Below are 27,301 nucleotides of genomic sequence, written 5' to 3'. Positions count from 1 at the left end.
CCCAAGTAGCTGGGACTACAGGTGCCCGCCACCACACCCTGCTCATTTTTTGTATTTTTAGTGGAGATGGGGTTTTACCATGTTAGCCAGGATAGTCTCGATCTCCTGACCTCATGATCCGCCCACTTTGGCCTCCCAAAGTGCTGGAATTACAGGTGTGAGCCACTGTGCCAGGCCCTTTTTTTTTGAGATAGAGTTTCGCTCTCGTCCCATAGGCTAGAGTGCAATGGCGTGATCTCGGCTCACTGCAACCTTTCAAGCGATTCTCCTGCCTCAGCGTCCCAAGTAGTTGGGATTACAGGCACCCCCCACCATGCCTGGCTCATTTTTGTATTTTTAGTAGACAGGGTTTCGCCATGTTGGCCAGGCTGGTCTTGAACTCCTGACCTCAGGTGATCCACCCGCCTCGACCTCCTAAAGTGCTGGGATTAACAGCCGTGAGCCACCACACCTGGCCAAGAATTTTAACTTCTTATCCAGACTCTTTCCTCAGACATCCTGCTAATGTGGTACTGCTCATATGTAGACTGCAATATATCTGTCTCCCCCCAGACTGCACTCCTCCACAGCAAAGACCTGATCTGATTTCCCTGCATGTCCCCAGTGCCCAGCATAGACCTGGCACTAAATAGAACAGCTTAGGCTGGGCACAGTGGCTTATGCCTGTAATCCCAGCACTTTGGGAGGCTGAGGTGGATCACTTGAGGTGAGGAGTTCGAGACCAGCCTGGTCAACATGGTGAAACACCATCTCTACTAAAAATACAAAAATTAGCCACCAGCCAGGCGCAGTGGCTCATGCCTGTAATCCCATCACTTTGGGAGGCTGAGGTAGATGGATCACCTGAGGTCTGGAGTTTGAGACCAGCCTGGCCAACATGGTGAAACCCTATCTCTACTAAAAATACAAAAATTAGTCAGGTGTGATAGCGCATGTCTATAATCCCAGCTATTCGGGAGGCTGAGACAGGAGAATCACTTGAACCCAGGTGGCAGAGATTGCAGTGAGCCAAGATTGTGCCACTGCACTCCAGCCTGGGTGACAGAGGAAGAGAATCTGTCTCAAAAAAAAAAATTAGCCAAGCATGGTGGTGTGCACCTATAATCCCAGCTACTCAGGCTGGCTGAGACAGGAGAACCCCTTGAACCCGGGAGGTGGAGGTTGCAGTGAGCCAAGATCATGCCATTGCTCTCCAGCCTGGGTGACAGCGAGACTCTGTCTCAAAAACAAGAAAAAAAAAAAAAAAAAAAAGAAAACTTAATAGGCTCCCCTGTCTTCAGTCTTAGCTCTTCCAGTGCCTCCCCCTGCTCCCTGACCTTGCTAAACTGAACAGACCCCCACTCTTGCCTGCTCAAGGACCTCCATAGCATCCCATATTCTATGGAACAAAGCCAAGCTCCTGAGTTTGGCATTCAAGACCTGTTCTGGCCTTAGCCTGACTCTCCAGCTTCATCTTTTCCATGACTGTGTATTTCACCCCCCTACCCCCACCCCACCAAGAAGCAGGAATTGCAGCCAGATCAGATGACTTGGACACACAGTCTCCACACTTTCACTCCTGCATGTGCCAAAGTGATGACGTCTTTCCTCATCCTTTAAGCTCTAGCTCATATGACATTTACCTTGGGAAACCTTCCCAGGCTGCTCCCATCCCCACTCCAGGGAGCCAGTTGCCGGGCTCTGGCCTCCCATAGTAATCTACGCTTCCTCTACCATGGTGTATATCTTACTGTAAGACCTTCTTTTCTCATCTGTCTTTCTTATCTTGTCTCTTATTCCCTAGACTGGAAACTATCTATGGATTTCATCTCTATTTTCCTAGGACCTGTTGCTAAAAAAGTGAATGAACCTAGCTTACCTGTTTCACAGTCCCAGAGACGACAGCTGTTGTCAGCTGAGCCAGTGAGGACATGCTTGGTGTCCCCTGAAGAGTTGTTAAGAAACATGACGAAGTTCACCTGAGCCCTTGTCCTCTGGGGGAGGCCAAGTGAATCATCTCCCTGTTCAGCCCCAAAGAGCCTTTCTTCCCGTCTTACCTCCTTGTCCAGAACTGGAACTTGTCCTGAATGTTTCCCCAGCCAGTGAAGAGACCAGAGAATAGGAGGTATTGTTCTCTAGGCCCTCAACAACACCCCCAACTCCCAACTTCCAACCTAGCCTCTCCATTGCTGACAGACCCTAGCAGCATGGACTCAGAGCCAAAATAAGGATACAGTCAGCATCCACACACCACACAGCTCCGGTATGGCCCATGTAGGTGCCCAGCCTCTCACCATTCACAGAGTACCATACATTGACGATCTGGAAAAGTCAAACCACAGGATAGTACACATCCCAGTAAGAGCAATGCTTCCAACTTTACCCCAGGAACCCTCAGCAGCCTGTAGCCAGGCTGATTCTGCCCTCTTCTGTTCATTTCTTGGGAAACAGCAGGGAGCTGGTAAAAAGACCAACTCCTGGATTCTCCTCCCTTTCTGAAGGTAAGCAACAGAGGAGTCAGGTGGCTTGTAAAAGCATTCTCATTTGTTAGCTCCAGCTCTACTGGGACTCCCAGTGGCTCCAAAGAATAAAAGGCCAAGTTGAGCTCCAGTCCAGAAAAACAGTATCTCTGATGTCTTATCCAAGTGGGAGCAGTTGATAGTAGGGAAGTCTGGGTTCCAGTGCCTGCTCTGCCACTGTCTCACTGTACAATCTCAAATACAGTGCTTCTCTCCTTTCAAGTTCAGTTTTCTCATCTTGAAAACGGCCAGGCTGGGTGTGGTAGCTCACGCCTGTAATCCTAGAACTTTGGGAGGCTGAGGCAGGCGGATCACCTGAGGTCAGGAGTTCAAGACCAGCCTGGCCAACATGGTGAAACCCCGTCTCTACTAAAAATACAAAAAGTTAGCTGGGCGTGGCGGCACGAGCCTGTAGTCCCAGCTACTCAGGAGGCTGAGGGAGGGGAATCGCTTGAACCTGGGAGGCGGAGGCTGCAGTGAGCCGCGATTGCACCACTGCACTCCAGCCTGGGCGACAGAGCGAGACTCCGTACCCCCAAAAATAAAATAAAATTTAAAAAAGGCAGTATCATGAGGGACTGTTTTGCATTAAGTAGCAGGATGGGATTGACTTAAAATGAGACTAGAGACAAGCTCATTAAGTCCCTTGTGTCTGAATAACACAGCCTGCACCTATCCTGGTAGAAAGATTAGATTATCCCTAAAGGCCACATCCCATTCTCTGGGCAAGCTGACCTTCATCCTTATCCCCTTTCCACAGTGGTCTCTTGCTTTTCTTTCTTTCTTTTTTTTTTTCTGAGACGGAGTCTCGCTCTGTTGCCCAGGCTGGAGTGCAGTGGCGCCATCTCGGCTCACTGCAGCCTCCGCCTCCCGAGTAGCTGGGACTACAGGCACCCGCCACCACGCCCAGCTAATTTTTTGTACTTTTAGTAGAGACGGGGTTTCACCGTATTAGCCAGGATGGTCTCGATCTCCTGACTTCGTGATCCGCACGCCTCACCTTCCCAAAGTGCTGGGATTACGGGCTTGAGTCACCCCGCCCGGCAACTGTCTCTTGCTTTTCTTGGAGTGCAGTGGCACGATCTCAGCTCACCGGGCTCCAGCGATCCTCTCGTTTCAGACTCCGAAGCAGCTGAGGCCACAGGCACGAGCCACCACGTCAGGCTAATTTTTTATGTGTAGAGATGGGTCTTACTATGTTGCTCAAGCTGGTCTCCAACTCCTGGGCTCAAGCGATCCTCCCACCTCGGCCTCTCAAAGTGCTGGGATTACAGGCGTGAGCCACCGCACTCGGCCAATCGAGTTCTTCCCCACCTTTCCCAGTAGAATACTTTCGCCAACCTACTCCCGGGATGGCCTCTCCCCACTTCTCAGAATGGGCCGTTCTTTGGTTCCCCGCTAACGGCAAAACTGGCGTGTCCACCCATCGTCCTGGCAGAAGGATCTCTCCCCTCCCGGACCCCCTCCGCATGGTCCCGCCCGCCCTCCAGCCGACGCTCACAGGGTCCTTGGCCACAGTAAAGAGGAGGTCTCCTTCGCGGTTATACTTAATCTGCGTAATGGACCGCTCATGGCCCTGCAGTAGGATCGGCTTCTGTGGGGACAAGATGGTAACGTCAGTGCTCGGAATTGGGCCCCGGCCTCAGTCCAGGACCCCCACTGCAATACCCATAACTCTGAAACTCACCATCCCGGCGGTGACGCGAGGAAGGCCGCAACGTGAGCAGGACCGGAAAACGCTTTGGGCCCACTTCCGGATTATGGGTCTCCGCCCCCTCGTTCCCGGAAGTAGAAGACAGCGGAGTTGCCATGGCGGCGTCTCTGGGTAGGTAGCCGACCCCGCCCCTCCATCTCCCGACCCTCGCCTCGAATTCATTTCCTGCTCCACCTGCACCCCCTAATCCCGACCCCTGCTACAACCCCAGAGGCCGGACTCCTGGATTCATCTCCCCAGCCTCCCTGGGCCTGCCTTAGCCGCCAGTCGCAGCCGAGGCGAAGACAGCGAAGGAGGGAAGTGGGGGCGGCTAGCTGGGGCCTCCTAGGAGGCCAGGAGAGGGCGGGGTGGGCGGCCGGTGGGGTCGGGGGTCAGGGTGACTCACTCGTCTGCATTCAGGGCAGGTGCTGGCTCTGGTGCTGGTGGCCGCCCTGTGGGGTGGCACGCAGCCGCTGCTGAAGCGGGCCTCCGCCGGCCTGCAGCGGGTTCATGAGCCGACCTGGGCCCGGCAGTTGCTACAGGAGATGAAGACCCTCTTCTTGAATACTGAGGTGCGTCTGTGAAAGGCCCCTCTCTCGGGGGAGTTGCCACCAATAATTTGGTCTTTGGAGTCAAACAGGTCTGGGTCAGCCCCACCCCCACTCACCAGAAATTCTCCGAAGAGTCAGTTGTCCTTTTGAGCCTCAGTTTCATCATCTGTAAATGGCGATTATAATAATAACCATCTGATAGGGCAGTTGTGGGAATTAGGTGAGATAGGTAGAGCACTTAGCATTGGGCCTAGAACATAGTAAGTCAATCTATGGCTGCCATTATTCACGTTTTATTATTGTGATTCCTTCAGTTACATAAGGCAAATTTGTGAGCCTTTCCAGAGGGAGGACTTAGGGCTCAAATTGGCCCTGCAGGGGAGGAGTTCAGAGGAGGAAGGCTGGAGCTGGAGGACTTGGGGAAGGATTCCTGGAGGGGCTGACATTGGCATCAAGGCCTTGCAGGATGGGAATTAGCAGAGTTGAGGGAGAGGGTAGTTTGAGCAAAGGCACAGAGTTCAGTCTGTTTCCCTCTTTGCCCTGGAAGGGTTCTCCTTAGAGGGATTAGTGTTCTCTGGGTCTTTATAACCCTCCCTCCCTCCAAGGAAAGGCATTCGCTAGGAGCTCAAAGAAGGCAGTGCTGCTCAGTCAGGCCATCACACTGACTGCAGGTTTCTCCTCTTTCCAGTACCTGATGCCCTTTCTCCTCAACCAGTGTGGCTCCCTTCTCTATTACCTCACCTTGGCATCGACAGGTGGGTCCTGGCTTGGAACTGTTCTGCTTAGTGTTTGAGGCCACCTGGAAGAGTGATTTGAGGGGATGGAGCTTGAAACACCTCATTCCCATCAGTGAGAGAGGACTGACTAGCTCTAGTTCCCTCTTAGTACCCTCTTCTCTGAACAAGAGGGATACAGTGGGCTGGTTATGAGTATGTTGCTAGGCACCGGCATTGGTTTGAAGCCTAGCAGTCTTGTGTGACCAGCGGAGGAAGAAGGAAGGTTCATTTTGCTGTGCCAAGTGCTGGCTTTCACATTCTTGCTTCCACTGTGTGCTACCTGCCTGACCATGAGCAAGTCCCTCATTTGAGCCTTGGTTTTATACAGTTGGCTTCATAGCATTGTGAGGATTAAATTTAATGAATGAGAAACATGTAGGAGAGTGCCTGGCACACAGAGCTCCATATACATAAATTTCCTTTCTCTGACATTTGTTGACTGCCCTCTACTACATGAGATACTGCACTAGTCTTACACATTATTTAATTCCAATCATGATTCTGTAAAGCAGACATGATTATCTTAGAAAATGAAGTTGCGGCCGGGCGCGGTGGCTCAAGCCTGTAATCCCAGCACTTTGGGAGGCCGAGACGGGTGGATCACGAGGTCAGGAGATCGAGACCATCCTGGCTAACACGGTGAAACCCCGTCTCTACTAAAAAATACAAAAAACTAGCCGGGCGAGGTGGCGGGCGCCTGTGGTCCCAGCTACTCGGGAGGCTGAGGCAGGAGAATGACGTAAACCCGGGAGGCGGAGCTTGCAGTGAGCTGAGATCCGGCCACTGCACTCCAGCCTGGGCGACTGAGCGAGACTCCGTCTCAAAAAAAAAAAAGAAAATGAAGTTGCAAAACTTTGGGCAATTTCACCTCTCTTAAGTCCCACAGTATGTCAGTGCAGAAGGATTTGAAGCCATATATTAAAGTTTATGCTCGACTGGGCGTGGTGTCTGACGCCTGTAATCCCAGCCCTTTGGGAGGCCAAGGAGGGCAGATCACTTGAGGTCAGGAGTTTGAGACCAGCTGGCCAACATGCTGAAATCCCATCTCTACTAAAAATAACAAAATTAGCCAGGTGTGGTGGTGCGTGCCTGTAGTCCCAGCTACTTGGGAGGCTGAAGCACAAGAATGACTTGAACCCAGGAGGCAGAGGTTGCAGTAAGCGGAGATCACGCCACTGCACTCCAGTCCCTGGGCAACAGAGCGAGACTCTGTCTCAAAAAAAAAAAAAATAAATAAATAATATGCACTTATTTATGAGTTTGAAAGCCTCTGGGCCGGGCGCGGTGGCTCAAGCCTGTAATCCCAGCACTTTGGGAGGCCGAGACGGGCGGATCACAAGGTCAGGAGATCGAGACCATCCTGGCTAACATGGTGAAACCCCGTCTCTACTAAAAATACAAAAACTAGCCGGGCGAGGTGGCGGGCGCCTGTAGTCCCAGCTACTCGGGAGGCTGAGGCAGGAGAATGGCGTAAACCCGGGAGGCGGAGCTTGCAGTGAGCTGAGATTTGGCCACTGCACTCCAGTCCGGGCGACAGAGCGAGACTCCGCCTCAAAAAAAAAAAAAAAAAAAAAAAGCCTCTGGCCTCGTGCATTCACTGCTGTGGAAGAATGCTGAACCCTTGACCACCTGACTACAGCTAGCCATTCACCAAGTTTTAATCACAGTATTAGATTCTTTTTATCTCATTACCCTCTCTGCCTGTATCCTTTAATATCCAACCTTTCTAATAACCAGAACAGTAGTCACTATTTATGAAGCGTCCACTTCAGCCAGGGACGATCTATGCATTATCACAGCTCATCTTAACAACAGTCCAACAAAAGAAATGGTATACTGTGATCCCTGTTTTACATATGGGGAAACAGGTTGAGTGTTTGAATATCCTAACCAAGATTACAAGGGAAACTCAGATCTGCCTTACTTCAATGCTCTCACTTTCCCACTGCACCGTGCTACATCCTTCTCCCATCTACTGTTGCAAACCAGACCTCAGCAGCCATGACACTCCTTGTAAGGTATGTAAACTTAAGAAGGCAGCTCTGGGCAGGGCACAGTGGCTCAGGCCTGTAATTCCAGCACTTTTGGAGGCTGAAGTGCGCAGATAACCTGAGCCTAGGAGACCAGCCTAGGAACAACAGCAACAAAAAAAGTACAAAAATTAGCTGGGCTTGGTGGTGCATGCCTGTAGTCCTAGCTGCTCAGGAGGCTGAGGTGGGAGGATCGCTTGAGCTTGGGAGGTTGAGGCTGCAGTGATCAGTGACCTCACCACTGCGCTCCAGCCTGAGCAACAGAGAGAGACCCTGTCTCAAAACAACAACAAAAAGAAAAAACAACAAAGAAAGCGGCTCCTTGGAAGTGGGGTTGTTATATAAATTTCTTAGATGGGTAATGCCTCCATGCTGGGGCCTCTCAAGGGATGAGGAGCAGGACAGTTTGCTCCTCTCCCTCACACAGGCGAGCCCTGGGAGTGCTGGGAAAGAATGGGCTGAGGAGCCAGTGTGAGCATCTGGTCTGCAGTTGAGTCTTGTTACCATGGATAACTCAGCTGTTTTATCCATTGGTCTTTTTTTGTGTGGCTTTTTTTTTTTTTTTTTTTTTTTTGAGAGGGTATTTTGCTCTTGTTGCCCAAGCTGGAGTGCAATGGTGCAGTCTCGGCTCACTGCAACCTCCGCCTCCCGGGTTCAAGTGATTCTCCTGCCTCAGCCTCCCCACCAGCTGAGATTACAGGCACGTGCTACCATGCCCGGCTGATTTTGTTTTTTTGTTTTTTTGTTGTTTTCGAGATGGAGCCTTGCTCTGTCACCCAGGCTGGAGTGCAGTGGTGCAATCTCTGGTCACTGCAACCTCCGCCTCCCAGGTTCAAGCAATTCTCCTGCCTCAGCCTCCCAAGTAGCTGGAACTACAGGCATGTGCCATCATGCCTGGCTAAATTTTGTATTTTTAGTAGAGATGGGGTTTCACCATGTTGGCCAGGCTAGTCTTGAACTCCTGACCTCAAATGATTCATCTGCCTTGGCCTCCCAAAGTGCTGGGATTGCAGGCGTGAGCCACCACACCCGGCCTAATTTTGTATTTTTAGTAGAGACGGGGTTTCTCCATGTTGGTCAGGCTGGTCTCTAACTCCCGACCTCAGGTGATCCACCTTGGCCTTCCAAAATGCTGGGATTACAGGTGTGAGCCACTGCGCCCAGCTGTGGCTCTCTCTTTTTTGTTTTTTGAGATGGATCTCACTCTGTCGCCCAGGCTGGAGTGCAGTGACCCGATCTCCGCTCACTGTAACTTCCACCTCCCGGATTCAAGCGATTCTCCTGCCTCAGCCTCCTGAGTAGCTGGGATTATGTGCCACCACGGCTGGCTAATTTTTGTGTATTTAGTAGAGATGGGGTTTCACCATGTTGGCCAGGCTGGTCTCGAACTCCTGGACCTCAAGTGATCTACCCACTTCAGCCTCCCAAAGTGCTGGGATTACAGGCGTGAGCCACCACTCCCGGTCTGTGGCTCTCTTTTTAATGTGATAAGAACACTTAGCCGGGCGCGGTGGCTCAAGCCTGTAATCCCAGCACTTTGGGAGGCCGAGACGGGAGGATCACGAGGTCAGGAGATCGAGACCATCCTGGTCTACACGGTGAAACCCCGTCTCTACTAAAAAATACAAAAAACTAGCCGGGCGAGGTGGCGGCGTCTGTAGTCCCAGTTACTCGGGAGGCTGAGGCAGGAGAATGGCGTGAACCCGGGAGGCGGAGCTTGCAGTGAGCTGAGATCCGGCCACTGCACTCCAGCCTGGGTGGCAGAGCAAGACTCCGTCTCAAAAAAAAAAAAAAAAAAAAAAAAAAAAAAAAAAAAAAAAGAACACTTAACAGGAGATCTACCCTCAACAAAAAAATTTTTTTTTGTTTTAAGATGGAGTCTCGGCCGGGCGGGGTGGCTCAAGCCTGTAATCCCAGCACTTTGGGAGGCCGAGACGGGCGGATCATGAGTTCAGGAGATCGAGACCATCCTGGCTAACACGGTGAAACCCCGTCTCTACTAAAAAATACAAAAAACTAGCAGGGCGAGGTGGCCGGCACCTGTAGTCCCAGCCACTCAGGAGACTGAAGCAGGAGAATGGCGTAAACCCGGGAGGCGGAGCTTGCAGTGAGCTGAGATCCGGCCACTGCACTCCAGCCTGGGTGACAGAGTGAGACACTGTCTCAAAAAAAGAAAAAAAAAGATGGAGTCTCCCTCTTGTCGTCCAGACAGGAATGCAGCGGCGCGATCTCAGCTCACTACAACGTCCGTCTCCCGGGTTCAAGCAATTCTCGTTACTCAACCTCCCAAGTAGCTGGGATTACAGGTGCCTGCCACCACACCCGGCTGATAATTTGTATTTTTAGTAGAGACGGGGTTTCCCCAGGTTGGCCAAGCTGGTCTCGAACACCCTACCTCTGGTGATCCACCTGCCTCGGCCTCCCAGTGCTGGGAATACAGGCGTGAGCCACTATGCCTGGCCAACAAATTTTAAGTTAACTCTATTAGTCTTTTTCTTTTAGTTTCTTTTTTGAGATGGAGTTTCACTCTTGTTCCGCAGGCTGGAGTGCAGTGGCGTGATCTTGGCTCACTGCAACTTCTGCCTCCCGGGTGCAAGCACTTCTCCTGTCTCAGCCTCCTGAGTAGCTGGGATTACAGGTGCCTGCCACTACGCCTGGCTAATTTTTGGTATTTTTAGTAGAGATGGGGTTCCACCATGTTGACCAGGGTGATCTCAAACTCCTGACCTCAGGTGATCCACCTGCCTCGGCCTCCCAAAGTGCTGGGATTACAGGCATGAGCCACCGTGCCCAGCCAACTCCATTACTCTTTTTCAAGTTTGCTTATTGGCAGTCAGTCCCTTGGAACTTCAAAATTAAGGAACAGATCTTGGGCTATGATGCCCTCTACCCACACCACAGGTCCAGCCCAATGTCCTGAACAGGTCCTGGCTTCTTCCTTCTAACACTTTTTAACTCCATAAGGCCTGAGCTTGGGCTGAAACAGAAACAAAATGTGCTTCACCTGATGCTCTGCTTTGTCTGTATCCACAGTTCAATAACAGCGCAGGCTTAGGAGTCAGGCAAGCCTTGGTTTAAATCCTCAACTTGCCTTAGTTTATGTGACTTCTTTGAGCCTTTGTTTCCTTTATGCAAAATGGTGATAATCCCCTTCTTGCAGTGTTGTGAAAATTGAGATATGTACACAAAGCACCTAGGCCATGGTATCACAATAGTGGCTGTGCTTGGTGTTACTTGACTCTCTACTGCATCCTTTGGAATTTGGGTGCCTGCCTATCTGTGCAGATGTCCTTGAGATCTCACAAGTTCTCTCTGAGTGCAAAGACTTCATTCTCATTATCAAACCAGGCTGGTCCCAGACCTCAGAGTTCAGGTCTTCATGCTGGAATCCTGGGAAGCACTGAACGTGGAGTCAGGAGATGTGGGTTTGAGTCCTGAGATTTGCTGTGACTTCAGCTGGAAGATGGGGTTATGATACCTTTCTTAAAGGTATGAAATGATGATAATGGAAGTGTTTTGTGCCTAGAAAGGCATTTGTTGCATCTCAGGCATTCTTTCCATTCTGACCACCCAGATCTGACCCTAGCTGTGCCCATCTGTAACTCTCTGGCCATCATCTTCACACTGATTGTTGGCAAGGCCCTTGGAGAAGATATTGGTGGAAAACGTAAGTCAGGCTACTGCGAGTGCAGGACTCAGCTCCTTGGACATCGACATACCTGTATTAGTTCCTTCCCTGAACCCATCTCCCCAGAGTGGGTGAGGACACGGCCTTTTCCCATCCTGCCCTTTCCTCTGCAGCTGTTCTGCTTCCTTGTGGCCTTCAGAGTTCCCTTCCCCTGGACAGTCTGGGGACAGACAGAGGCTGGGGCGGGATTCAGGACCAGACCCCATCTGAGCCCTTCCTCCAGCCCTGTACCAGCTCCTAATGGCCTGGCTAAGCTCAGACCCCCTTGATTTCTGCCTATTATCCCAGGAGCAGTTGCTGGCATGGTGCTCACTGTGATAGGAATTTCACTCTGCATCACAAGCTCAGTGAGTAAGACCCAGGGGCAGCCGTCTACCCTCTGAGTGGGCTGAACCCACCTCCAGCTCTGCTGCCTCCAGGAAGCACCTGGGCCATGAAGTGCTGGCAGTGAGTGGATGGACCTAGCACTTCCCCTCTCTGGCTTCAGCTTCCTCCTCTCTTATGGGGATAACAGCTACCTCATGGATCACAATAAGAGAACAAGAGTGAAAGGGTTTTGTAACCTTCAAGTGCTGTTCAGCTGCTGGGATTTAGTACAGGAGACTCTACGCTCACCTTCAGCAACCTTTCTGCCCCAGCAGCTCTCTTCCTGCTGACATCTCAGGCCCCCAGCCCAGCCACCATTACTGTGGCCTGATCTGGACTATCATGGTGGCAGGTTCCATGGACTGCAGAACCCCAGCTGCATGGAAAGGGCCAGCTGCAGACTTTGAGCCAGAAATGCAAACAGGAGGCCTCCAGGGCTCAGTCAGAGCGCCTTGGCTGAATGAGGAGTGGAACCGAGGGGAAGAAGGTACATCAGAGTGGCAGATGCAGGAGATGAGCTGTCTATTAGCCTTGCCTGCCTCACCCATGAGGTGGGCAGAAATCCTCACTGCCAGCCCCTCTTAAACAGGTAGATAGCTGTGAGCCCCAGCCCCACCTGACTCCAGCACCCAGCACACCTGGCGAGTAGTAGCTGTCAATAAATCTGTGGTAAACAGACAGAGGTTAGTAAGTATTCTTTTATTGTGACAAACCCGCTCCCCCGTTTGTAGCCTGTCTCCCAGGCTCAGTCAGCTACTCCTTTCTGTGGCCACAGAATCCCATAAGGAAACAGCCCCCAAGCCAGGGCTGCTCTGCTCAGAGGAAGGGAAGGCTGGGCTGTGGGTTTAGGAGCAGGAGAACGGGGAGGGCTGAGGAGGCCGCCGTGTACCCTGTGAGCCCAGGGGAGGTGCTGGCTCCTGAGGAACAAGCTGCTGGAGGCCGAGTACAAAAGGTGGCCAGAGTGGTGGTCCCCAGTTCCCCTCTGGAGCTGCTGGCTCTCAAGATGGCAGAGCTGGCGCTGAGGCTGAGAGCAGCCACAGCCCCAGGCTGGTTTTCTAGGGACAGGGCCTCTTCCTCTATCTGTGCTGCCCTCTGGAGGAGGTGGAAGGCTACACAGAATGGAGCCGTGAGTATGGCCAGCCTCTAGCTCTCAGCCATGAGGTCCCCGACCCCAAAGAAGGAAGAAACTGGAAATTAGGAACTGCTTCCTCATGTAACAAGGTAGGAAGTTAGGAGATCATTTACCTTCAGTCACAAGGGAGAACTGTTCCTGGGGCCCAGGGCTGCCAGTTTCCAGCTCAGAGCTCCTCCCATCCCAACATACTGTTCCCTGATCCAACAGCTTACCTGATCCAAGGGCTCCTCTGTCTGGGTGTCTTCATCATCTGCTACTTCCTGGGCGCCCCCACGGTCTCCTTCCTTGGGTGGGGAGCTCCATACACTCCCGTAACTCCTAAAGAGGGAGGCAGCACTGGGTGATGCCCAGGCTGAAGAGCCCTCAGCATTCCTGCCCTGGACCTTCGTGCCAGCCCCTTTCTCTCCCCTGAACCTGGTTCTGCATTCCCCACCACCTCCCAGGATGGCAGGAAAGTGAGAGGTCGGCCTTTGGTCCCACCCCCATCCCCTCTAGATCCCACCCCTGAAGTCTCATCGCTTTAAGCACTGTCCTTTCCAGGCGCTTCTTTTCGTGTGATGAGGCCCTGTGAAGAAGGAATAGGATATACAGATGGGGGGAGCTGGAGACAGTTATGATGAGGTTAGGACCAGCCTTTTTTTTTTTTTTTTAACAGGCAGTCTCCTGAGCCAGAGTAGGCTCAGACTCCTTTATCTTTTTTTTTTTTCAGTGCCGGCTTTGTGTCTGGGCATTCTCTCCCATGGACATCCCCAACAACAGCAGGGACTAATCCATGTCACTGTCAAAAGGCAGCTAAGAAGGGCGTGAGCTCCAGGGACCCCTCACCTGATGGGAATGAGAGTGTGGGCAGCTTGCTTCTTGGCTGAATGGTCTGCTGGGGTCTGGCATAGAAAGTGGATGGCTTAATTCCGTCTGGTTCCTTTGGAGAGGGCTGGGTTACCTGGGCCCTGTGGCCTTGGGCCTAGAGAAGGGACACTGGGCTTGGACCCTGGTTGCTGGCCATTCTTACCTTTCCTACTCCCCAGCCTGACCAACATGGGGAAACCCTGCCTCTACTAAAAATTAAAAAAATTAGCTGGGTGTGTCTGGACACGGTGGCTCATGCCTTTCATCCCAGCACTTTGGGAGGCTGAGGCAGGTGGATCACGAAGTCAGGAGATCTAGACCATCCTGGCTAACACGGTGAAACCCTGTCTCTACTAAAAATATTTAAAAAATTAGCTGGGCAGGCCGGGCGCGGTGGCTCAAGCCTGTAATCCCAGCACTTTGGGAGGCCGAGGCGGGTGGATCACGAGGTCAGGAGATCGAGACCCTCCTGACTAACACGGTGAAACCCCGTCTCTACTAAAAATACAAAAAACTAGCCGGGCGCGGTGGCGGACGCCTGTAGTCCCAGCTACTGGGAGGCTGAGGCGGGAGAATGGCGGGAACCCAGGAGGTGGAGCTTGCAGTGAGCCGAGATCGCGCCACTGCACTCCAGCCTGGGCGACAGAGCGAGACTCCGTCTCAAAAAAAAAAAAAAAAAAAAAAAAAAAAAAAAAAAAAAAAAGCTGGGCATGGTGGCGGGTACCTGTAGTTCCAGCTACTCGGGAGGCTGAGGCAGGAGAGCAGTGTGAACCTGGGAGGCAGAGCTGGCAGTGAGCCGAGATTGCACGCCACTGCACGCCAGCCTGGGCAACAAAGCGAGACTCTGTCTCAAAAAAAAAAAAAAAAAAAGATTAGCCGGGTGTGGTGGCTCATGCCTGTAATCCCAGCTACTTGGGAGGCTGAAGCAGGAGAACAGCTTGAACCCGGGAGGTGGAGGTTGCAGTGAGCCGCGATAGTGCTATCGCATTCCAGCCTGAGCAACAAGAGCGAAACTCTGTCTCAAAAAAAAAAAAAAAAAAAAAAAAAAGATTGTTAAGAGGATGCAGGCCAGGCACAGTATAATCTCAGCACTTTGGGAGGCCAAGGTGGGAGGATTGCTTCAGCCCAGGAGTTCAAGACCAGCCTGTGCAATACCATGAGACTCATCTCTATATTTAAAATAAAAGAAAAAAAGAGAGGATGCAGTGAAATAAGGTCAGAGCCTGTGCCAGAAGAGTTGTCAGCCAGTCACTCCCCTTCCTTCCCACCCCTCATTGTCCCCTGTGTCACCTACCCCCTGCATGTGGGACCTAGACTTTGAGCCTGGAGGATGCCTACAATGACAAAAGGAAAGGCTTGTAGTGGGTAGAGGGCATAGAGTCAGAGCACACAGACCCAGAGGGTGGCTTCCTCTGCCTGGCCTGTTACCCCTCCACCTCCCACATACATACCAGCAGCCCTTGGGCAGGGAGGGGCGGGGCACCAGCAGCTCCAGATAGGGAAGGTCCTTGAACTCATCCTCTCCGACAGCCACATAGTAATGGCCAGTTACCAGCTCCTCCCCTGCTGACAGTGGGAGCCCCTCCAGGGTGCAGAGTCTGGGAGAGAGAGGTAAGCAGGATAAGGGCTGGTAGACTCAATGCTTCTTCACATTCAGCAGACTGAGGGGGTGGGTGCAGCTATTCCAAGGTGCCCTCTGGCCTCGGCACCAGTCACCCAAGCTCTACCCTGCCTCTGAGGGCTGGGCAGAGGGCCCTCTCCCAGTGGCATAGGGGGAAGTCCCATGTTGGGGAATGTGCTTTCCTTTTGCCTCTTCATCCTCAGCCACAGCTGAAGCCAGTGGGGAGGCTCTCTTTGGGGACTTTTGGGCCCTCCCAGTCCCCATACTCACTTGCACACAGCCCCACTCTGCAACTTGACCTTCTCAGTCAGGAGCTTCAACACAGTTTCCCAGTCCTGGCTGGCAGCCTGGGACAGCTTCAGACTAAATGGGGGACTTACCAGGTCCCCATTCCTGAACACACTGAGACAAAAAGCCTGGTAAGGGGGAGTGTCCCCAGGAGTCCCTACATGTGAGGCGAAGGGTGGCACAGGGCCAGCAATAACCATAACACTGGTCTCTTTTCACCCATCAAGCATGCTGGACTCCTATATTACCAACAGTAGCCAGAGGCTCCTGGAACAAACTCTACACCATTTTCTTGGTCTCACGAAAACAAAAATTGACGCCCTTGCTCCCCAACACTGGCACTCACTGAATGTAGCAGGGAGCACCTGCAGGCAGCCACCGTCCAACGGCCCCATCACACAAGTGGCGAGTCACGGGAGGACCCTGAAACCCAAATCAGGCCTCCAAATTAGGAGAGTCGGGGCCTTTGGTTCGGGGTGGGTCCGTCCAAGGTGTGGAGTGAGGGGGTCGGAACCAGACTGGGGCAGGAAGGGGGCCAGGAGGAATAAGACAGGTCACACCTTTCACCAAAGGTGCTTCAATGTTCCCTAAGTCACATTCTAACGACCCCCTCCCCCAATCTGTGTTTCATAGCTTCCTCTTTCCTTTGGGACCCCAGTGTGGAGATAAAGGCTGAGACAGAAGCAAGAAATAGTGTCTTGAAGTCCCACACCCCAGGAAGGACAGAAGCTGGCTCCAAAGTACCCCCCATGGAACTGGCAGATCCTGCTGCTTCCCTGGCTTCCCAGACCAAATTGGGGGCAGTTCTAGGAGTGGGAAGATAGAGGGGCTGGGGCACAGGTTCCCCCGGACTCACTTGTAGTCTGCAGCTCTTCCCACCTGGATCTTTCCCTCCATGAGGTAAATAGCTGAAAGGGCAGATAGGTCACAGGTCATGTTGTGGAGCCTGAGGCCTCAATAGCCTGGCAGATGTCAGTATTGGGTTGGGGCACAGCTCACCAGATACCCCTCCTCATGGAATAGTGGCAGTCATCTCCATCCAGAAACAGATATTGGCACTTGAACCTGCCCTAGGACTCCTTGAGTGCTCAAGTGTTGGCTGGGTAAGTGCTGGGTAAGTCTGGAAATCCAGACTGGGGTCTCAATGCTAACCGTGAGATTAAAGGTCAAGAGGGCTGGGCATAGTGGCTCACACCTGTAATCCCAGCTCTTTGGAAGGCTGAGACGGGAGGATCACTTGAGCCCAGGAGTTTGAGACCAGCCTGGACAACCTCATTGCTAACAAAAACAAAACCAAAATTAGCCAGGCATGGTGGCATGCACGTGTGGCCCCAGCTACTTGGGAGGCTGAGGCAGGAGGATTGGAGTTCGAGGCTGCAGTGAGCCATGATCACGCCACTGCACTGCACTCCAGCCTGGGTGACAGAGCAAGACCCTATCTCAAAAAAAAAAAAAAAAAAAATGTCAAGAGAAACTAGAAACTAGTGCATTATGCATCCTGCTATATCCTAAGAATGTTCTCATTCATGAAATAGGTTGTTTTATCTCCATTTTGTATGAGACTTCAAGAAATTAAGTGACTTGCCTAAAGTCACACAAGGAATGAAGCCTAGATTCTAAGTCTACCTAGCTTCCCTCCTCCGGCCTTTTTTTTTTCTTTTGACACAGAGTCTTACTCTGTCCCCCAGGCTGGAGTGCAGTGGTGCAATCTCAGCTTACTGCAACCTCTGCCTCCTGGGTTCAAGTGATTCTCCTGCCTCAGCCTCCTGAGTAGCTGCGATTACAGGTATGTGCTACCAGGCCCGGCTAATTTTTTTTTTTTTTGAAATGGAGTTTCACTCTTGTTGCCCAGGCTGGAGTGCAGTGGCACAATCTTGGCTCTGCAACCTCTGCCTCCCGGGTTCAAGCGATTCTCCTGCCTCAGCCTCCCGAGCAGCTGGGATTACAGGCATGCACCACCACGCCCAGCTAATTTTGTATTTTTAGTAGAGATGGGGTTTCTCCACGATGGTCAGGCTGGTCTCGAGCTCCTGACCTCAGGTGATCCGCCCACCTCGGCCTCCCAAAGCGTTAGGATTACAGGCATGAGCCACCACGCCCAGCCGCTTCCCCCCTCTTGATCCTTATATAGTAAGCAACCTCAGCTGAGAGCTAAGCATAGGACCTGGAAGCCAGACATGAGTCAGAGACTCGGTACTCAAATTCTTCTCCCACCCTGGAAGACAGTCTTCTCCTGCAATGGGGGATGACTCTAGCCTAACAGGAGAGTCTGGGATGCCTAAGCACAGTGGGGAGGAATGGATGGGCGGATTTAGAGTGTTCAGTGATAGGGAGTCCAAGCAAGAAGAGCTTTTGGAAAAGGGCTAACCCTGTGGGGCAGTGGTCTTCCCACAGGCTGATCTTGGCTGTGATGGGCATAAACGTTAGTAACACACAGAATTCTATTTGAATTTCAGTTCAGCTATTTGTTGTGTATTCTTAGGCAGGTTTTCTCTGTGTTTTCCCTTTCTAATGGAGGCAAAACCATCTCCCCCGCCCGACATAGAGTTCAGTAAGTACCAGTAACGTGCTGGTACATACATGGTAGGTACTGAATACACACTCTTGCCATTACCTCCCTTGCTAGGCTCTTTGAACAGCCCCAGCCCACTCACTGGAGCTTGTAGAATCGTTCAAATCCAGCGGCCACATACTGCCCTCTGTTCTTCAAGTCTGCCAGGTTGGTGACAGGGTGGCCATGACAAGGTGTGTAGAGGGCACGCACAGCCAGTGGGGCCTGCACAGCTGATGTCACCTCACGGAGGAAAGCCTCCATGGTGGGGAAGCGGCGTTGACTCACCACCAGCTGGGAGCCTGGGAAGAAAGGGTCTCCATTCCGGTACACCACTACCCTCTTGGCTGCTGGACTGCCACCTGCCATAGTGTATCCTCAGTCAGAGACACAGAGCTGTTGCCAGGCAACCAAGGAAGGGCTGGGAACATTGCCAATCAGAGGTGGAGTCCTGCCCTCTCACCCAAGAAGGCAGAGGGAGACTGTGGCAGGAGCATTTATCTGCATTCAGGGTTTGATCCAATCTGCCCTGGGGAGATCATACTTTTTTTTTTTTTGAGACGGAGTCTCGCTCTGCGGCCCAGGCTGGAGTGCAGTGGCCGGATCTCAGCTCACTGCAAGCTCTGCCTCCCGGGTTTACACCATTCTCCTGCCTCAGCCTCCCGAGTAGCTGGGACTACAGGCGCCCGCCACATCGCCCGGCTAGTTTTTTGTATTTTTTAGTAGAGACGGGGTTTCACCGTGTTAGCCAGGATGGTCTCGATCTCCTGACCTAAGGTAATCCGCCTGCCTCAGCCTCCCAAAGTGCTGGGATTATAGGCTTGAGCCACCGTGCCCGGCCTTGGGAGATCATACTTAAACATAGGTGTTACCTTACTCTCCAGAGCCTCCTTGCCACTCTAAAGCACAAGGCTGAGCTCAATGGGGGATCAGCTCTGGGAGCTGTTCCCTAAGGAGGATAGCTAGATCTGTTCCTGGGCCATGGCTCCCAGCTGGCTCCAGGGTCAATGCCCCATGCCAGTAGGAAAGTGAACAGCAGGGCCCAGAGTCTGTCCTGGCCAGAAGAAGAAGATGAAAGCAGCCAGGCTCAGAATCTAAGAAAAAGCTTTATTCCCAACAGGTCTCCCATTCCACTTCCCCTAGGTAACTCCTTAGCCACAAATTTGTTTTGTTTTTTTGAGACCATGTCTCGCTCCATAGCCCAGGCTGGAGTACAGTGGCATCATCTTGGCTCACTGCAACCTCTGCCTTCTGGGTTCAAGCGATTCTCCTGCCTCAGCCTCCCAAGTAGCTGGGACTACAGGCACATGCCACCATGCTTGGCTAATTTTTATATTTTTAGTTGAGATGGGGTTTCATTTCACCATGTTGGTCAGGCTGGTCTCAAACTCCTGACCTCAGGTGATCCACTCGCCTTGGCCTCCCAGAGTGCTGGGATTACATGCATGAGTCACTGCGCCCAGCCCCTTATCAACAAATTTGGATTGAGTCACAGGCAGAGGATTGAAAGTGTGTCCTTCCTGCTTCCCTATACTCATGCCAGCTCTCTACTCCAGCTTCTCTTGGCCCCACTAGCCACCAATGGCCAGGGGCAGGAGCAGAAGGCAGAGCTGGTCAGGGAGGTAGGATGAGGTCTTGTCTCACTGCCCTTTCATAGCATTCCCCTTTGGAACTTGATCCTCTCCTGGCTTCAGGGTCTAGCCAGGTGGTCCTGTTTTCCATGGCCTGCCCCTCCACTGTTCCTCTCCTGTACAGCCTGCCCCTGTAGAAGACAGGATCTCAGGTGACTTTGATCTCCATGGTATAGTTCTCTGGTTTTTCTGTCCTTCATGACTAGGCTCATAGGAGGTTCCATCTCTGGAGCTTCTATCAGTGGGGATCTGGCCTTTGGGTGGTTTAGTCCTCCAGAGATCGAGGACACTATGCTCTGGCCCTGCCAAGGTCCCATCCCAGATGATGTGGTCCTCTGAGAGGCCCAACTCTTGTGTCCTGGCTGTTCGGCAGTCAGGCTCTTTGTGATCTAGTTTTCTGGGAGACGTCTCCTTAATATTTGGGTCCTCATAGAGTGCAGACAGCTGTGTCCTGGACTTCCTGGGACAATGGTCCCTAGGTTTTAAGCCTCTGGGAAGCTGGTCCTCCAGGATTTTCATCTGTAGCAGGCAGGTCCCTCCAAAGGTCTGTCTTCCATCATCTGGCCCTTTGATGAGCCTGTCCCCCAAGGCCTGGCTGTTTGATGGGGGTCCAGACCGGCTGTAGCATGGTTCTCTGCACTTAGCCCCAGCAATGTTTTTTTGTGTAGTGGCCAAACATCCTGGGGATCTGTGGGGTGATTTGACCCTCTGACAGGAGTCATTCTCCTGTTCTAGCTCTCCAGCGGTCCTGTCTCTGTAGGACTGGTCCTCCAGTGGTGCGCTTGGTTGTGACTGGTCCCTCTTACAGGTCTGTTCCCCATGTTCTGGGCACACGCCTGGCTCCTCTCTGATCGGGCCTGCCTCTGGGAATCTCAGTGTTTGTTTGAGAATTAGGTACTGTTGGGGGAGAGAACATACATTGTACCAAGTAGGCCTGCTTGGGCATGGCAGGAGGTCTCTCCCGAACCCCCACCCTTGACCCTAAATGTTCTGAAAGAGTTCCAGGTTAGTGTTACCTCCTTACGGCTATTGATGGCCTGTTGCAGCCACAGCAATTCCATGGCCAAGTGGCTGCAGTGGTACTGAAGTTCTTGAAGCTGAGGTTGGCTGTGGGGCAGTCTTGGATCTGTGGCTTCTGTGAAGGAGGGAAGAAAGGAAGGAGAAAACCTTGAGGGAGCAGACCCTGGGAAATGGCCTAGCCTTAGACTTTGGAAACTCCCTTCCCACCACTGCCCAACCATGTGATGGCCCTATTCCGGCAGAGGGAAGACGGGAAAGGGATGCAGCTTATCTAGCGCGAGCCTTTCACTCTTCAGATGGGGAGGCTGAGGCACAGTGAGGGTCAGGGGCTTGCCCTGATCTTGGCAGAGAGGTACCTGGATTCTCCATCCTTATCATGTCTCTGGTCTCCTCTTGGCTGGGTTTCCTGTTCTGCTCCATCTGAAGCCAGGAGCTGTGATCTCTGCAGACGCTTCCTTGATTTGCTGAGCTGTCTCCTGACTTTTTCAGCACCATCTCCTCCCAGGTGGCCTCTCCCTCAGAATCTTTACACGGGAAGTGGTTCCACAGCCCCTGCTCTGGATTTGCTACCCTGTTTCCTGCTTTCCAGGTCTGATGGGATTTCGCCTTCTGAGAAACAAGAGAGATGTGAGAGCCCTAAGGTTAAACCCTTCCAAGTATCTGGGCACCACGATCTAGTAGATAAGTTGCTGAGGGTTAAGGAGTGGGGTGTGAGGAGGTGAGTCTACTGCCTCTTCCAGTGAGAAAAGCTTGTCACCGGGACAAGGTGGGTTCCACCCTGCCCAAGTCCCTCCTTCCCTTCTCTCCTAGGTGTGTTCTACCTCTGGGAGGAATCGCGGCCTGGGAATGCGGCCCTCGGTCCACTGAAGCGTGCCCAGGTCGCCCTCGACCTCCCGTACAATCGCCTCATACTCAGCTCGCAGGCTCTGGAACTGGCGTCGGACCAAGAAGCCCCGGACGCAGGCCTGGTATGCAGAATGAGAGGAAAGAAGTCTCTTACCACGGTAAGAGAGGGGGCATCTCGGAGGACTGTCCTGGAGAGGTCGTCCCGGCGAATGCAGGAGGGGACCTGATGGCGGGGAAAGGATAGGTGGGCTGTGCGCTGGGACTCCGGGGGGCTCAAGGGAGAATGCCGGACTGGATGCCCCTCCTCGCCTTAAGGCTCTTCCCGTTTCCCTGATCCCGCGCGACCGTGTGGTGGGAGTGGGGGCGCGCAGGGCAGGGAGTCCGTGGGTCTCAGCTTTCCTCAGCGCGGTTGGGGACAGCCGGTATCTCCAGAGGTTGGCGCGCGGTTAGGGGACTGAACGTGGTAGCATCTCTCTGGGAGGTCCAGGTACGAGACCCCATGATTTCCCTGAGGGAAAAATCCTGTGCACCCCGCGCCCGCCCTCGCACCTGCAATGCCGACACCTTCCGAACCAGCAGCTTTTCCTCCATGGGAGCCAACGGCCCTGCGGCCTGCGCGCCTGCGAAGTGCGTCATTAGTCGGCGTCGTTCCTGAGCATGCGCGGGCGTGGGCCCCGCCCACGCTGTCCCCACGGCAACCTCTTCCAGTCCAGGTTAGAGGCGTCCTCGCGACAGGCGCACCTGCGTCGCCCCAGCCCCCGACTCCCCCTCCCACAGCCGCAATGTGCACTTGAAGGTACGCGGCGCTGGGCTGTCTCCGCGGAGGCCGGGAGGAAAGGCGCAAGGAGGGGAAGCAGGACACGGAGCCGCTTGCTTGCTTTCCGGTTTAATTCCATCCAACGCCCCCCTTCCGCATAGCACCTGGGGGGCCGCGGAACACCCGCCCGAGTCCGTAAAAAGTCACAGTTTGAAGAGAATGAGAGGGGCAGTGTGGGCCTGCGTGGGACACCTACGCAGCAGACTGCTCCTCAGGCTCGGCGTTCTCGGCCAGGTGGAGCTTCTGGCTGTGCCCGTCAAGGATCGTGGCGCTTTGGACCAGTCCTTCCTGCCACCCTGGTCTCCCATCCTGCAAAGGCTTAGTTCCTTCACCTGTGCAAAGGTCCGGGAACGAGGGTCTCGGCCGTCTGTGAACTGAGGTTGCAGTCCCCGCCTGCCCTCTCTCACCCCCTCTCTCTTCATCCAGATCGTGCAGGTCAGACACACGGGTGTGCGCACACGCACTCGCGCTCTGTTCTGACTGAGGACTAGGTGAGGTGGTAGTGTAAATTAGTAAAAATAATTGTTCAATGCTGAAAGGATAGGAGGACATCACAAGCTTTGCCATGACTGATATCAGCTAAAGTACTCACAAAGATTTTGATCAGTAGTAAAACATCTCCTGCAACCACTTTTCTTCTAATTTTGGGGAAATTCTAAATTCCTGTACCTGGGTTCGGGCAGTCTGTGGCTAAATCTGACAGGACTGCAAGAGGTGGGGAAGTTGGTTATGTGTGAATACTCCTGGAGGGCTGGGGAGGAGGAAACTGACCTCTCAGGAACACACACACACAGACGGGTTCCTTGGAAAGGATACATCGAATTACTTAGGTCTTCCAGCTGTCAACAAAGAGAAAAAGGGAGGCTTCTGTTAGGAGGGGAACCAGGCCAAATCCCCAGTGCTCTGGGGGCTATCTTCTGGGGAGGTTGAGGGGCCCAGAGCTCTTGGATCCATGCACTCCCACCTTTTCACCCAGGGCCCAGGATTGGTTTTGGGAGTATGTACCTCCTCCACCCCCAGGAACCAAAGCACCCAGACATGAACCCACATTGCTAAGCAGCTGGTCCAGGTTACGGTCAGCCATTGTCTTCTTCTGCTCCTCTGGCAGCCCCTCAGTGACCCCATCCTCTTCCTCTTCATCGTCCTCCTCCTCCCCACACACATCCAGGCTGAAGTGCAGCCGGGCCAGCTTCTCCTGCATCTCCCGAACGTGCTCCAGCTGCTCAAAGGAGCACTCCTTCCCTGGAATGAAGCCCCTGGCTGAACCCTGGGAAAGATTCCTGGAACCCTGGTCCCAGCCATGCCCCATGGACTGGGCCCTCCAGCCCTATCCACAGACCCGCTGAAACCAGCCCCCAGGACTCACCGAAGGCCTGCAGCCGGCCCGAGTGGAAATCATTGAGCAGGTTCAGGAGTCCCCCCTCCATCTCATAGACATCGGTCACCTCAGTCAGGAAGGAGTGCTGCAGGGGCGTGCCTGCAGAGCCGCTTCCACCTCCAGCCAGGACTGGGCGGCACTTCTCCTTGCCTACTCTGGATGGGGTGGACATGACCATGATCACAGGGTGGGGGGCAGTCAGGCACCTCCAGGCCTTTTGTGCCATCTACCTATGCACTAATTTATCTGCCTATCTGCACTAACTCATCTGCCCATCTACTCACTAGTTCTCCCTTGGGAACTAGGAAGGGTTGAGGAGGTGTGAAGAGGTCAAAAAGAAGTCTTTTCTGCTAATAACAGCCAGAGCAGTGCCTGAAAGGGGGTCCCTGGGTTCCTGTCTGAGTGCCTCACTCATTTGTTCTATGACCCTGAGGGAGTCACTTATCCTCCCTAGTCTTCAGTGTATGTAGAGACAGCTACTCCCTTATTGTCACCAGGGCTGTCTTACCTCCTCCCAAAATATCTTTCTGTCCCTCTTTTTTTTTTTTTTTTTTTTTGAGACAGAGTCTCTGTTGCCCAGGCTGGAGTGCAGTGGCACGATCTCGGCTCACTGCAACCTCGCCTCCTGGGTTCAAGTGATTCTCTTGCCTCAGCCTCCTGAGTAGCTGGGATTATAGGCGGCTGCCACTACACCCTGCTAATTTTTTTTATTTTTAGTAGAGATGGGGTTTCACCATGTTGGCCAGGCTGGTCTCGAACTCCTAACCTGAGGTCATCCACCTGCCTTGGCCTCCCAGAGTACTAGGATTACAGGTATGAGCCACCACCCCCAGCCCTCTTCTTTTTTTTAATTAAATTTTTTTGTTTGTTTGTTTGAGACAGAGTCTCACTGTCACACAGGCTGGAGTGCAATGGCATAATCTTGGTTCACGGCAACCTCTGCCTTGCGGGTTCAAGCGATTCTCGTGCCTCAGTCTCCTGAGTAAATGGGATTATAGGTGCCCACCACCACGCCCTGCTAATTTTTGTATTTTTAATAGAGACGAAGTTTCACCATGTTGACCAAGCTGGTCTCAAACTCCTGACCTCAGGTGATCTGCCTGCCTCGGCCTCCCCAAGTGCTGGGATTACAGGCGTGAGCTACCATGCCCAGCCAACCCTCTTCTATTTAAAAACTGTTTTAAACAAAAACAAAAATACATAGAAAACAAGCCAAACCAATAAACCGAAAAAACTTTCTGAAAATTTCCACTGCTCTCAGGATAAAATTGAATGCCCCTGCCAGTCTGGCCCTCCTGCCTTCCCAGTTGCCTTTCCTGCTACTCTCCCCACAGCCTTGAGCTTCATGCCTCTTGGGCAACACAGGAAAACACAGTGGTCTTATTTGGAACAACTGGAGAAACAATACATTGTATTTAGTGGGGAAGAAACACGGACACATTATAAGGCAGCATGCAAACTCCCAATCATAAAAAAAAATTCAACAGATAATTCAAATTGTGCCCCCAGGTATTCCCTCACCATTTCCTGTCCCCTGATACTCCAGGGCCCCCAAACCACCTGTGGTTCCTGAAACCTTTCAGGTAATGGCTTTCTTCCACATTTATACCAGGTAAGCCTCTCAGCGTGGAACATTCACTTTCTGGCAGAATTGCTCACTCCATCCTCTGAGGCGCATCCTCACGCTATGTGATCCCAGGGACCTACCTGGCCCTTTTGCCACACTGCTGAGGGTAGGGACTGGGTCTGAGTGAGCTCTGAGTGCTCAGGGGCCTGCTCCAGAAAGGCATCAAGTATTGCTTAGGAACTAAAGGCAGAGGCCCCCCTTGCCTTCCTCTCTACAGTGCAACCCAGAGTTGGGTCCCTCCTTCTTTGCTTCCCTTCTGTACCCACCTCTTGAACTTGGCCCGCTGCTTGGGGGATGGCAGATGAGGAAGTCCTAGGGCCAAGGAGCCACTGTGGCTGGTAGGCACAGGGACCCTGCGTAGTGTGCCTGGGGCCTGGGCTGGCTGGGCCAGGCAGGGCTTGGGACTCCGTTTCTTCTTTTTGTCATCCATTGGGCACTGGCTGGGCCTCAGGCCTAGGAGGGAAGCAACCCCACAAAGATAGCCAGGGGCAGAGTTAACCCTTTACCCAGAAATCCCTGAGAACTGCACCAGGGAAGGGACCTGGCACCTTCCAGCTTGTCCCCTCATCTGTACAGTAGGGGCAGAGCCAGATGCCAGTGGCTGCTGCTGGGATCGTGTACACTTGAAGGACCTTCTAAGGCCCACCCTAATTCCCCTTAAGCCTGAAAATCTAGGCCCCTCCTGAAAGGGTGGGACCAGACACAAGTATCTTGGCGCTACTGGGGCTTCCTGTCCCGGTGGCTGGGGGGCGGGGCTGGCAGAGGAAATGTAGTGGGAGACAGGACAGAGGTGAGCTGCAGATTAGGGGTGTCTTAACTAAGCCCCATTCTATTTATTAGTGGCCTAAGCAGATACTGACAAACCCTGTCAGTATGGGAGGGGGACAAGGTGCGGGTGGGGGCGTCTGGGAAGACCCCAGAGTCTGGGTAGTTGTAGAAGCCGCGGAACACAGGGCAGGGTTCATTGTGGGTTTCCCCCACATAGACACCGGCATCCCTCCTTTTCCACCCACCCCCAACCGAAAACATTAGGGACTCCCAGAAGTTCCCCCGGGTGTGCTTTCTTCCAGCTGCTTCATTTTTCCCGGTCGGAAAGTCCCTGCTGGGCTTCAGCTGCAGCCAGGGTGGGCTGGGTGGTCGGCCCCTGGCTGCCTGGGCCTCCGACAAAGGCTGTGCCTGTGGCTAGGCTGCTCCGCGGTCCCCGGTCCAGCCCCGCCCCCCAAGCCTCTGGTCGGCTGGGGTCCACTCCTCTGGGGGTCTCCAGGCTGCTGCTACCAAGCCTAACTCCGAATTCTGGGACTGGGGGTGGCGGTGGGGATGGGTGGCGCTGAAGCATTTACACTGGCACATAGCTGGCTGGCACCGACGGGGTCTGCGAGTGTGGGGACGGGAGACGGGAGCGCATCGTTTGCCTCTCCCTGCAGCAGCCTGACCCAATTAGGGACTTGATAGAGCCTGTGCTCCCCAGGAGCGGCTGGGGCGACCGGGGATCTATTTCCCACGCCCGGGCTCCAAAGCCATGTGCCAAACTCATCGCTCAGCTCTGGAGCCGCGCTCGAAGACTGAGCGTCAGACCCGCGTCATTCCGCCCCCGCCCTCACTTTCTCAGGGGGCTACTGACCTGGAGGTTTGGGGTCTCGAGGATGCTTCGGTGCAAGGTCCCTCCGCCCTCCGCCCTCTCCTCCCGGGAACACCACCGGGTGAAAGCTAAGCTGGAGGGAGTTCATTTGCATTTAAAGAGAAAGTGACCGTCTCCTTAGCTCGGAGGGGTGAGAAGGGAGGAGCATCCCCGCGTCTGCTAAGCCGTTCCTCTCACTCGACCTCACCTCCCCGCCTGAACCTAGGGGACCCTGTCAGTTGTGTGATGGCTATTTTAAAAAGATTTTCCCTTTCCCGGCAGTTTAAGAGAGAAGCTACAGTTCCTTACAAAATGGTGGTG

General features: G+C 53.2%; 5 protein-coding genes across 14 annotated transcripts in view; 1 reads left to right on the top strand and 4 right to left on the bottom strand.

Moving 5' to 3' along the window:
* The window catches only part of EIF3I (eukaryotic translation initiation factor 3 subunit I), a 10,014-nt gene extending 5,693 nt beyond the window's left edge, over positions 1-4,321 (bottom strand). Inside the window, exons 1-4 of one of the 2 annotated variants that reach the window (XM_010353935.2) lie at positions 4,186-4,321; positions 4,000-4,092; positions 2,214-2,301; positions 1,859-1,924 (exon numbers count right to left, since the gene is read on the bottom strand). In XM_010353935.2, the coding sequence (XP_010352237.1) occupies positions 1,859-1,924; positions 2,214-2,301; positions 4,000-4,092; positions 4,186-4,188 (250 nt within the window). In that variant the 5' untranslated portion in view covers positions 4,189-4,321. Of the gene's footprint in view, positions 1-1,858; positions 1,925-2,213; positions 2,302-3,498; positions 3,663-3,999; positions 4,093-4,185 lie in introns of those variants that run through there. The other variant, XM_010353943.2, reaches the window with a different exon arrangement.
* Positions 4,217-22,999, top strand: TMEM234 (transmembrane protein 234). Of its 7 annotated transcripts, XM_010353967.2 has the most exons (8): positions 4,217-4,323; positions 4,612-4,763; positions 5,431-5,497; positions 11,123-11,215; positions 11,525-11,583; positions 11,955-12,089; positions 12,192-12,285; positions 21,284-22,999. In XM_010353967.2, the coding sequence occupies exons 1-6, from the start codon at positions 4,308-4,310 to the stop codon at positions 12,060-12,062; spliced, it is 495 nt and encodes a 164-aa protein (XP_010352269.1). In that variant the 5' UTR covers positions 4,217-4,307; the 3' UTR covers positions 12,063-12,089; positions 12,192-12,285; positions 21,284-22,999. The 7 variants fall into 7 exon arrangements, 6 of the variants coding, with proteins under 6 accessions (XP_010352269.1, XP_030769115.1, XP_010352259.1 ...); XM_030913255.1 differs by lacking the exon at positions 11,525-11,583; XM_010353957.2 differs by having other exon boundaries at positions 11,955-12,285.
* Positions 12,426-18,494, bottom strand: DCDC2B (doublecortin domain containing 2B). The gene is given in 8 exon segments (XM_030913261.1): positions 12,426-13,009; positions 13,012-13,055; positions 13,563-13,698; positions 14,878-15,181; positions 15,475-15,606; positions 15,839-15,915; positions 16,349-16,400; positions 18,147-18,494. Coding segments are annotated over 8 exon segments (1,167 nt in total). The 5' UTR covers positions 18,413-18,494; the 3' UTR covers positions 12,426-12,853.
* IQCC (IQ motif containing C) lies at positions 19,137-22,169 on the bottom strand. Of its 2 annotated transcripts, none has more exons than XM_010353996.2 (5): positions 22,090-22,169; positions 21,516-21,659; positions 21,051-21,303; positions 20,691-20,809; positions 19,137-20,571 (listed from the first exon to the last, which is right to left on the bottom strand). In XM_010353996.2, the coding sequence occupies exons 1-5, from the start codon at positions 22,129-22,131 to the stop codon at positions 19,741-19,743; spliced, it is 1,389 nt and encodes a 462-aa protein (XP_010352298.2). In that variant the 5' UTR covers positions 22,132-22,169; the 3' UTR covers positions 19,137-19,740. The 2 variants fall into 2 exon arrangements, with proteins under 2 accessions (XP_010352298.2, XP_030769111.1); XM_030913251.1 differs by lacking the exon at positions 21,516-21,659 and adding an exon at positions 21,695-21,763 and having other exon boundaries at positions 22,090-22,139.
* Positions 22,408-27,301, bottom strand: CCDC28B (coiled-coil domain containing 28B). 2 transcript variants are annotated; one of them, XM_010354019.2, is made up of 6 exons: positions 26,984-27,301; positions 25,629-25,815; positions 23,724-23,890; positions 23,406-23,599; positions 23,174-23,196; positions 22,408-22,604 (listed from the first exon to the last, which is right to left on the bottom strand). In XM_010354019.2, exons 1-6 carry the CDS (start codon positions 27,093-27,095, stop codon positions 22,550-22,552), a joined length of 738 nt encoding a protein of 245 aa, XP_010352321.1. In that variant the 5' UTR covers positions 27,096-27,301; the 3' UTR covers positions 22,408-22,549. The 2 variants fall into 2 exon arrangements, with proteins under 2 accessions (XP_010352321.1, XP_010352311.1); XM_010354009.2 differs by having other exon boundaries at positions 22,411-23,196.

This window comes from Rhinopithecus roxellana, chromosome 12 (assembly GCF_007565055.1).
Source record: "Rhinopithecus roxellana isolate Shanxi Qingling chromosome 12, ASM756505v1, whole genome shotgun sequence".
Classification (NCBI taxonomy): Eukaryota; Metazoa; Chordata; class Mammalia; order Primates; family Cercopithecidae; genus Rhinopithecus; species Rhinopithecus roxellana.
The sequence above is the reverse complement of the archived record's forward strand: the minus strand, read 5'-3'. Positions and strand labels throughout refer to the sequence as shown.

What these genes read in the sequence shown, in the direction of transcription:
- TMEM234 (XM_030913253.1), top strand. An exon ending in CCCTCTTCTTGAATACTGAG is followed by an intron (nt 4,764 to 5,430) that starts GTGCGTCTGTGA and finishes TCCTCTTTCCAG; the next exon opens with TACCTGATGCCCTTTCTCCT. An exon ending in CCTCACCTTGGCATCGACAG is followed by an intron (nt 5,498 to 11,122) that starts GTGGGTCCTGGC and finishes CTGACCACCCAG; the next exon opens with ATCTGACCCTAGCTGTGCCC.
- IQCC (XM_010353996.2), bottom strand. Translation starts at nt 22,131, where the DNA reads ATGGAGGAAAAGCTGCTGGTTCGGAAGGTGTCGGCATTGCAG. An exon ending in GATAAGGATGGAGAATCCAG is followed by an intron (nt 20,810 to 21,050) that starts GTACCTCTCTGC and finishes CCTCCTTCACAG; the next exon opens with AAGCCACAGATCCAAGACTG. An exon ending in CCATCAATAGCCGTAAGGAG is followed by an intron (nt 20,572 to 20,690) that starts GTAACACTAACC and finishes CTCCCCCAACAG; the next exon opens with TACCTAATTCTCAAACAAAC.
- CCDC28B (XM_010354009.2), bottom strand. Translation starts at nt 27,095, where the DNA reads ATGCAAATGAACTCCCTCCAGCTTAGCTTTCACCCGGTGGTGTTCCCG. An exon ending in TCGAGACCCCAAACCTCCAG is followed by an intron (nt 25,816 to 26,983) that starts GTCAGTAGCCCC and finishes CTTCCCTCCTAG; the next exon opens with GCCTGAGGCCCAGCCAGTGC. An exon ending in TGGACCAGCTGCTTAGCAAT is followed by an intron (nt 23,197 to 23,405) that starts GTGGGTTCATGT and finishes CTTTGTTGACAG; the next exon opens with CTGGAAGACCTAAGTAATTC.